The sequence below is a fragment of the Alligator sinensis genome, unplaced genomic scaffold (genome assembly GCF_000455745.1).
Source record: "Alligator sinensis unplaced genomic scaffold, ASM45574v1 scaffold250_1, whole genome shotgun sequence".
Classification (NCBI taxonomy): Eukaryota; Metazoa; Chordata; order Crocodylia; family Alligatoridae; genus Alligator; species Alligator sinensis.
In genome coordinates this window covers 2,888,461-2,898,133 of record NW_005841888.1, presented here as the reverse complement: position 1 = coordinate 2,898,133, position 9,673 = coordinate 2,888,461, and the positions used below count along the sequence as shown (strand labels likewise).

Sequence of the window (9,673 nt, the reverse complement as noted above, 5' to 3'; positions counted from 1 at the left end):
TGCCACTGGCCGTCCCTTTGCCCCTACTCCCTATCCTCTCGGGGCAACCACAGCACCACACCCACATCACTCCCACTCTCAGGGTCCGCCCTCTCTGGGCCCCTCACAACACTGGCCCTCTAGGCCCTCCAACAAACACATGGGTAACCCACCCGGTGGTGGTGGGAGCTAGGGGTTAAGGCGCCCCAACCCACCTTTCACCGGGGTGATAACTGGCCTGGCATTTCCTGGGGCTCCCGCGCCACTGAGAGCCCCACCAGACCACCCACTCCCGGCAGGGTGCAGTTTCAGGTCATGCCCAGGACCAGGAGCCTCCTTACCATCCCCCTTGCAGCTCCCCCTTACCTCCAGCTTGTTCACAGTAGCCCTTCAGCCAGGCAATGTTGCTGCCTCCCCTCCTGTAGCCAAACTGCCCTGTTTATATAGGCAGCCCATGTCTCAAAATGGCTGCCCTCGTCAGGCACCTGGAGGCTGCCAGCTCCGGGCCCTTAAAGTGGCAGGCACATACAGTGCACTGCCACAACACCAATACAGGTGTAACTTATACATCAATAAAGCAATTTTGCAGTTCTCCTACACATGAAGGTGTTACTTTGCAAAACAGTTGTTCTTAGAGCTGAAGAATGAAAACCTCAAGACTAAGGGGTTCAGTATTGAAAGTCATTGGCTAGACTAGTGGTTCTCAACCTTTTCTGTACCAGGACTGATTTGTAAACATCAATGCACAGTCCTGACACAGTGCTCCTCACTCCTGACCTGCTGCCCCCAGGCCCCAGTCCTCCAGTCTGTGGGGCAGAGGGTAGGTATGTGGGACAAGGGGGGCCCTAAGCGGCCCCTAGCAGGTTGGAATTCTGCCAGCCTGCAAGGGAAAAGCCTCTGTTTCCCACATTTTTCTCCTTTAAAGGAGAATCCATTTTAAAATTTGTTCATGACCCTCTCATACATTCTTGTGACCTACTTTTGGGTCGTGACCCACAAGTTGAGAAACACTGGGCTAGACTATAACAGCCTTGCCTGACTGAAGGCAAATAAATTTCAGTTGTCTCTCAATTTCAGGGATTAGCTAAGTGAAAGGAAAAAAGCAGATTTAAATTGTGGCAAAGGAGTCAAATTAAACAAACTGAATGTTTGTTTAGTTATAGCTGTTACTTATATTCTTAAGATTTACATTTCAAAAAGTACCTTTAAATTGCGCCAGGAAATAAAGATTGTGTCTACCTGAGTTCCCTTTGGCATTCATTAATATTTTGTAGATTTTTACATAGTTAAAGCTTCAGAAAACTTGGGAATTTAATTTAAAATGAAAGCAGCTGAAATACTTTTAGAACCTACAAGAAGTGATGTTCTAAATCTTATATCAAATCTCTGTCCATGATTCATTAAGCTAAAACACCAAGAGTACACCCTAGTCATGGAGTCTTGATAACGGTGGTCAAGAGTAGGCCTGTGCATAGTGGCTAGTATTCGCTTTGGATTCAGCTTTGGCCAATTCAGGGGACAGTGATTCAATTTGATGATTTGAATCATTGTCCCAAGTTGATTTGGCCAAATCTGATTCAGAGTTTCGGCTGCTGCCAAATCTCTGAATCACACAGGCCCATCCCTTGCCCACTCTCCCAGCCCCAGCAATGGCTGGCCCACCCACCCCAGGTGGGCAGGACCCACTGAGTTGGGGCTTTTTTTTAAAGTACTGGGAGCTGAGGTGGGTGGGGCAGCCATGGGGGAGGCTAGGGGAGCGGGCAGGGGGCAGGGGGGCTGGGGGAGCAGGTAGGGGATGGGGCCTGGCAGGGGTCCTCCCAGGATCCCCTCCCCCATCCTTCAGGCTCCCCTCCCTCACCCCCTACTTACCAGCTCTGAGTCTGGCTCCAGCTCCCTGCTGCAGCAGGCAGGGACTGCCTGAATTATAGAAGCTCTCTGAATCTTTTCCAAATCAATTCGGAGAGCTTCAAATTGATTCAGACCTTTTTACTGGTGCCCTGGTTCAATTTGGATTTGGAGATTTGGCCACTGAATCAAATCTCTGAATCGAATTAACACCCAAAGCTTCACACAGCCCTATTCAAGAGTAGAAAATACAGCCTGACTTTCACAGAAAATAAATGTGCATTGTGTTTATTTGGAGATAGTAGTAGACATAAAGAAAGGTACCTTCATTCGAAAAAAAGTGATGCTAGTTAGCAGGTCTACTGTTGATTTCAGGTCTAGAAGCCGTTCAGAATTGCTGGCAGGAAAATTATCCTTGTTAATTGAGAAAAAGGAAATACATATAAAATTAAAGTCATGATTCTTAAATTCCTAGCAAATCAGAATAAGTGGGTAGGACGATTAAAAACACTTAGCTGTGACGCAACTCTGCTCTCATTGAAATCAATTCTAGAACTCCATTTGATATCAATAGGAGCAGAATAGGCAAAAGCTGAATTTCAGAGGAGAAATTTGAATGTCTGTGATATTAATATGAATATTTTAAAATATTACAACAGCAATTTAAAAAAATCATATAAACACAAAATGAAAGTGAAGAAATGTAGTTCAGAATTTAAAGGAAACACTTTTCTGTGATCTTCACATATAAACCAATTATAACAATCATATCAGTCGGCTAATAATAAGCTGAATGAACTGGAATGTTATGCAAGATAGTAAGAATTCTCTAGGTTAGCAGGAAGATTGATAGGCATGTAACATTATTTACAGAGTTAAATAGTGAACTTATCTCACAAATACTAGTCAAGACCTGTTACACTCAAACAGAGTCTGAATACCATTCAGCAACACTGAATAACTACCATACTAAACAAAACTATTGTTCATCTATGTCAGTGGTAGTCAACCTTCCAGCCCCATGGGATGGATGAGTGGCATAGAGCCAGTCCACAGGATACAATCCAATGCACCAGATCTGGCTGAATGCTAGCATGAAATAGTGTGAAGGGCCAGATCACCCAGCTTGGGGGGCTCGCCGTGGTTCCAGAAATTTGGCAGCAGTGGTGTGGCAATGAACACTACCACTCCTGTGCTGTCAAATTTTCAGACCCATGGGGAGACTAAAAGAATGTACCATCTTTGACCAAAAAGGTAGAGGAGATTTGTCTTTTAAGTAAGAAGAGAGGGGCGATGTCTCCTGTAAGAATTCCCCCTTCTTCCAGTTTCAAATATCCATGGATAGAGGGAAGGGGAACCTCCTTGCCCCACTGCTGCTCTCTACTGAGCCAGGTGGTAGAGGGGGGAGGAATCCAAGTAGTGGGAGGGGGAGAAATTCATGTGCATGGGGGGTAGGGGGAATTCAAGCAGCAGGAGACCTCAGAGGACAGAGAAATCTGAGCAGCAAGGGGTTCATGCAAGTGGCAGGGAGCAACTGGAGAGTGGGAGGTGATGTGGGCAGCAAAGGGGCAATTGTGGGGCGGGGATCCAAATGGCCTGGGGATATGGGGAGGGGGGATGCTTCTGCCTTTCCCCCCTGGTCTATACTGTAGCTAGAGAGCCAGCAAGCTGGGCAGGCATGCAGCAGACTTGGCAACTCCTAGCCATGCTCCTCACCAGCCCTCTATTGGCAGGTCAGAGCTGTGCACATTAGAGAAGCTATTAACCCGTAACATGTGACTTCTCATAGCAAGTGCTAACTTCTACACTGAGTAACATTCTTTAGCATTAGCATGTGCAAACTGTAATGTGTAGCTACACCCCCACATTACCATCCCTATAACAGCTCCAGCATTTGATTGGATAGGCAAGGAGGCTGGGCTCAAGTAGCTGCTATTTAACAGGGGAGTGCAAAATGGGCCCTATTGAATTTAGATTCGGCCTGAATCAGGGACAGTGATTTGATTCGTTGATTCGGATCACTGTCCCTGATTCAAATCGGCTGAATTCAAATCTGAAGATTTGATGCTGATTCGGAAAATCAGAGATTTGACATAGACACAGCTTTAAAAGTTTTTCTACATACCTCAAGCTACCAGGCACAGCTCATGAACCCTGCAATGCTGGGGCATATTGAGTGGCCCACAGGAGTGTGCCCCCCACCCCATGTGCTCAACAGTGAACCTGGAAGTGGACCAGAAGTGCTTCGGGTCCCCTTCCAGGTCTGCTGCTGAGCATGTGTGTGGGGGGGGGGAAGCCCTGTGCTCCCCCCACTCAGCGATTGGCTGCAGGGGGACCCTGACTGCGCTCCCTGGTGAACCTGGAAATGGACCAGAAGTGCTTCTGGTCCACTTCTGGGTCTGCTGCTGAGTGCACTGGGGACCCCCCTGTGCTCCTGTGGGATGCTCCATCTGCTCCAGCATCTCAGCATTCGTGAGCTGCCTGGTACCTTGAGGTATGTAGAAAAAACATTTAAAGCTGTGTCTATATCTGAATCGCCAAATCTTTCTGAATCTCTCTGAATCAATTTGAATGGTTCTGATTAAATTCAGAGAGATTAAAGGGTCTCCTGATTTGATTCGGAACTGGAGATTTAGCCACTGAATCAGGCCGAATCTCAGCTGAATTGAATCAGGGACTGAAGCTTCACACAACCCTACTATTTAACTGTTGGCAGGTATTCAGTGCAGGTACTATGTAAGTACTAGTGGGCTGGTTCCCTGATAAATCACATCTGGAAGTAGACTTAGTGGAAGGTATCCTCTAAAGAAACTGGGAAATGAGATAGGAATTCCTAACATACAGTACAGTGAGGAGACTACACTCTTTCTCCAACTTCTTATCCCAGCATGGGCTGGTACAAATTTGGATGGGTTAAGGAATGACAGCAAATAAATGGGAACAAGTGACGAAGGAACAATACACTGCCTGAGTTCTTGCTATTTAATTGCAGGATGACAAAGGAAAGGTAATAAAATGTGGATCACATCCTTTGAATTTGGATGTTCTTCTTCCATGTCCAGAACAACACCCTACCAATTGCAATACCACTATATGACCCTCTTTTGTTACCTGTTACTCTCCAGAAGGAACAGAACAGTTTGTTCAAGTGGGAAACAAACTGCTTAGACAAAAATTGAAGTCCTGATGTTTGAATTTAAATTTCAAAAGATTGATGATCGAGCACCTGATGCTTTTGACCTGCATGAATTAATCTCCAAAACTAGTATCAGCAGATAAAGGGCAGGGAGATATTTGTATTAAATCATGTAAGCCATATCCCATATGTACAACTTGATATACACACCCTGTATTTAGATAAGTCAATCCTCAGTGAATTGTGCAGTTGATCCAGCAGTTTTATGAACTTCTCCCTCTGCACAAAGAAAAAATAAATGATTATGCATGAGATACAATAGGATTCTGGGTTTTCTATAGTTATGAGTGCAACTGCAAATCTATAGCTCACATATCTACCATAAGGCACATAATCTTCTATTGCAATCTTTTTATTGCTTTCCATTCTGCATCTGTTTGGAAAGTGCATGGATTTAAAATTATTTGTGTAAAAGCATTGGTCTGAGATAACCGTAAGTGTATCAGAAACTGCAAATGTGTTTTGTTGCACTTCATTTATGCCTTCTGATTTATCTAACATAGCACAAATATCTGGCATATATTCAACATCATGTAGCCATGTTTTCTCCTATACAGATTTCCTTTATCTTAATAACTGACACATTTTTAAGTAAGTAACTAAAACAAAAATGCCTAGGGAAACAGGAAAACATTGTCAGAGGCTCTGAACTAGGAAGCAACAACAGTATAAACTCAAATTTAAGTTCAAAGGTTTTTAGTGATGTGTGCATGGCTTTTCAGTAAAGAGTGGCTTGTAAAATTTTCCTATTTAGCTCCTAATATTTATACTCTTTACAAAATACTGCTTGGCCTTTTTAAAACTGTAGGAAAAATAGTTTGCAAACATGATTGGGAAGAATGTAAAAAAATATTGAACCACAAAAAGCCCTAGCAATTTCCTTCATATTTGAATATGGTATTTAATTTTTGTGACAATATAAAATCAAGGCCCAAAGATAAAATGTTAGTGGGATCTACGCTGTTTGTTTAGCTGTATGAGTCCTAATTAATGTTAATTGCATAAACTATATGCGCTCAAACTATACAAACACAAAAGATCAATTGATCTATAGGGCTAAATACAGACATTCAAAAACCCTGAGCCTGAATTGGTTCAATCTTTGCAGGTTAGTCTAACCTGCATAGACTGAGCCAATTTGCAAGTGAACAGATATTCACTTTTGATTCCTGAAATTCAGCCACATCCCTACAGTGGCTCAGGCTAGAAGGGTTTAATTTGCCTTCCTCTCCCCTTAACCTGAGGCTGCTGCCTGGGTGGGGCTCTGGCCATGCCCCCTGCAATGCGAGTTGCCAGTGTGGGGGAATGCTAGGCAGACCCTGGCTGGGGTCCCCATACCAGTGGAAGAGAGGGGAGATGGGAGGTTTAATCTGTCTTCCTTCCCCCCCCCACTTCACCTGAGGCTGCTTCCCAGGTGGGCTCTGGCCTCACCCCCTGAATTTAGAGAGGTGAGCAGGGGGGAAAGCCAGGTAGATCTCAGCTGGGGTCCTGTGCTGGTGGGAGAGAGGAGCAGAGGGGTTTAATCCCCCTCCCTCCTCCTGAGCCTGCTGGCCCATGCCTCTCAACCCCTCCACTCCAGCGGGGAAAATTCTGGCAGGGGCTGCACTGCTTCTACCAGGTAGACTGGTATGTGCCAGCCAGGTTTCCAACCCTTGTCAGCCAGCCTTCATTGCTCCAGCTAGGGAGCAGAGAAGCAGAGCCAACCCTGCTCTGCTTGAGCAGACAGCACAGCCCAGGCCAGGCCTGCAAAGCATGCTGGGATGCTGGGGGACTCTGATTTAACTTGAACCAGGAAGGGGTCTGGGACAAGTTCCATAAATTGGTTTGATCTAAATCAGTTAAGTCTGATACTACATTCAGCCAGGTTTATCTTAAACCAGTTATAGCCATTTTGAACCTGGTTTATGTGCACCGAACTATTCTGTTATAAGTTTAAATAAGTTTCTGGTCACTTGAACCAGTTCATGTGTAAGTTCTGTCCCTAGCCTAGATCAACAGATGGGAAGTAACAAGATCTTCTACTTCTACAACAACATCCTTTGTACTTCTGAAATATACAATAAAATGAACTTATGTACTTGTACATGTATGGTATCTCTCCCTCTCCGGACATTCTCCTTCTCCGCCCCCCACCCCCCCGACTCTCTCTCTCTCCGTCTCTTTCTAATATACCCGTAGAGTACTAATCTTCACTTAAAGCCTTTGGTCTGGCACAGTTCCCTTGAGAGTTCATCAAAACTGAAATATTTTTTGCCTTACTAGAAATCTGCACTGAAACAGTCAGCTAAATTTATTCCAGGTATAGGTTGACTTTTAAATGCTCTTTTTCATGAATTATGTGCAGCTCTCCACTAACACATGATAACCCAAAACACATCAGAGGGGAAAAATAATCTTCTGTTGTGCTTATAATTCAATTGTTTGAAAACAAAACCCCGAATCTCTTTTATGGATGTCTTACTACTGTTTTTCTACCCATCTGTTGACTTATGAATTGGATTAGTATTTGCGTCAAAGGTAAACTGGCTTTAACATCAGAGAGAGTGCTTAATCTGTTTCTCCAATCTGAGGATAAAAATGTTCTGGTCATGAGGAAAATGGAAACATTGAAGAGAAAATGCAGTGAAAACGCTTTACATTTCAAAAGCTGGATCAAACCTAAACATTTTATAAGGGCTTAATGCAGCAAGAGTAGTCTCATGTCAACAAAATTTAAATTGCCAAATGATTTAATGTTAAATTGTAAAAGACCTTTAGAATAAGAACCCAAATAAACAACTCTCACATAATCATCACAATATTTTCTAACACAGTAATGAAGCAATGCAGTCATACAGCATGTTTCATCTACAGACCTTAAACACTTTGCAACAGTAAGTAAGCATTACTATTTCTCTTTTGTATACAAGAAAACTGAGGGTTAAAACTAAGAGATTAAGTCTCAAGCATGAGACATGTTGTCTCAAACTAGAGATATACTCCTACATACAATTACTGCTGCATGAAATACTTCCTACTACGACTAGCTCCATTAACCTTGACACACTTTAAAATGAATAGTAATATAATTAAATATTTTTTCAAGAACTGCTTAATGAATGCAAGAATTAACGATGAGATAATTTGTGCAAAAACTGATTAAAAATCCCCAACATAATAACAAGACTGTTTTTGAACTGAGTTGCCATGGGGAATCAGAAAATGTTTTAAAGCAGGGGTATCAAACTCACCTGGCCCTGTGGGCTGGATGAACATTGCTGGTCTGATTTGTGTGCTAGATCAGACCAAACCAACCCTCTATAAGCCCCCCCCCGCAGCGCTGGGTCCAGCCCACATGAAGCATGCCAGACTCAAGATTCACTGTGCATGTAGCATGCAGGGGCTAGCACAGGATGTATGCTACCTGTGGCATGTGGGCTAGAACCAGTGCTGCATGTCCTGGCAGCTGCATACAGCCCATGCCTTATACCAGCCCCCAGAGCTGCATGCAGTATGCTTGGTTAGTCCAGCTCCATGTAACCTGTGCAGCATGCATTGGCCCCAGGGCTTGCTGTGCACATGACATACAGGGCTAAGACTGAGCACATGCTACCTGCAGCACATAGGCTGAACCTCATCCTGCATGCAGCACAGAGAGTCCGGGGCATGAGGCTGCATGTGGTGCCCTGTACGAGCACTTTGTGGTGCATGCAGTGTACACAGCATTTGGTCCAGCCATGCACTATATGCAGCACATAAGACAGAGGCTGGCATGTGGGATCTGTCCAGTGATTCATGGGTCAGATCACAGGGTTCCACAGACTGGATCCAGCCTGCAAGTTGTATCTTTGACAACCTTGGTTTAAAGTTGCAGCGTATACTGTGGTAATATAGAGCTAAACATGGATATATTTGCATCAGAATGGATGAATCGTTCAGTAGTGATGAGAAAATCATTCTTTCATAAGATCATTATGCAAGGTGAGTTTTATAGAAATTGGTTCTTCCTCATAAAGAGGCCTGTGAATTAAATATAAACTAACATGTAGTTTTAGTCATTTAAGCATGCAAGACCTGCTATGGAGATGATATGAAATAATGCTATATATTGTTATGGATCTAAATTTGATTTATTGGATACTGTGATGAAATACCCAGAATGAATTTTCTTTATAAAAGTAAAAATTAAATATTGTTTCAGGCACAGAGTGAATTACATTGTTTCCACAGCTTGAAATTGTATTTATGGCTTTTGTTAAAGAAAGAGGCCAAATAATCTTTAGTGTCCCAAATTTATTATTTGGCAGTGTTGTCCCTGACAATCATGCACAATCAAAGGGATATCTGCATTATACTTAATCCTGGTATACTAACAAAAGAAAACTGAGAGTGATTCATTTAGCTGTAATTTTTTTTAATTAATTTTATTTTTTTCATATTTGATTTAACCTCATATTTATTAAAACATGTTAAATACTATTTAATACTATGTTGAAAATCATGTTTGTATTTGCAAATGAACCACAGGATTACTTCTTAATAACAGTTAATATATAAACAGTAGCAGTGCAAACTGAGGCAAGAGTGGGGTGGAAGAAAAGGAAAGGTTGTATTAACTGTTTAGGGCCAATTTTTATTTATGCTCCTGGTCTGGCTACCCACATGGGCTAGGGA

The 9,673-nt window shown here is 43.1% G+C and overlaps 1 protein-coding gene across 2 annotated transcripts in view; it reads right to left on the bottom strand.

Moving 5' to 3' along the window:
* The window catches only part of UNC13C (unc-13 homolog C), a 523,785-nt gene that overhangs the window by 240,385 nt on the left and 273,727 nt on the right, over nucleotides 1–9,673 (bottom strand). For both annotated transcript variants that reach the window (XM_006017955.1, XM_025197084.1), the window contains 2 exons: nucleotides 5,171–5,239; nucleotides 2,149–2,238 (listed from right to left, as the gene is read on the bottom strand). In XM_006017955.1, coding sequence (XP_006018017.1) covers nucleotides 2,149–2,238; nucleotides 5,171–5,239 — 159 coding nt within the window. The remainder of the gene's footprint in view (nucleotides 1–2,148; nucleotides 2,239–5,170; nucleotides 5,240–9,673) is intronic.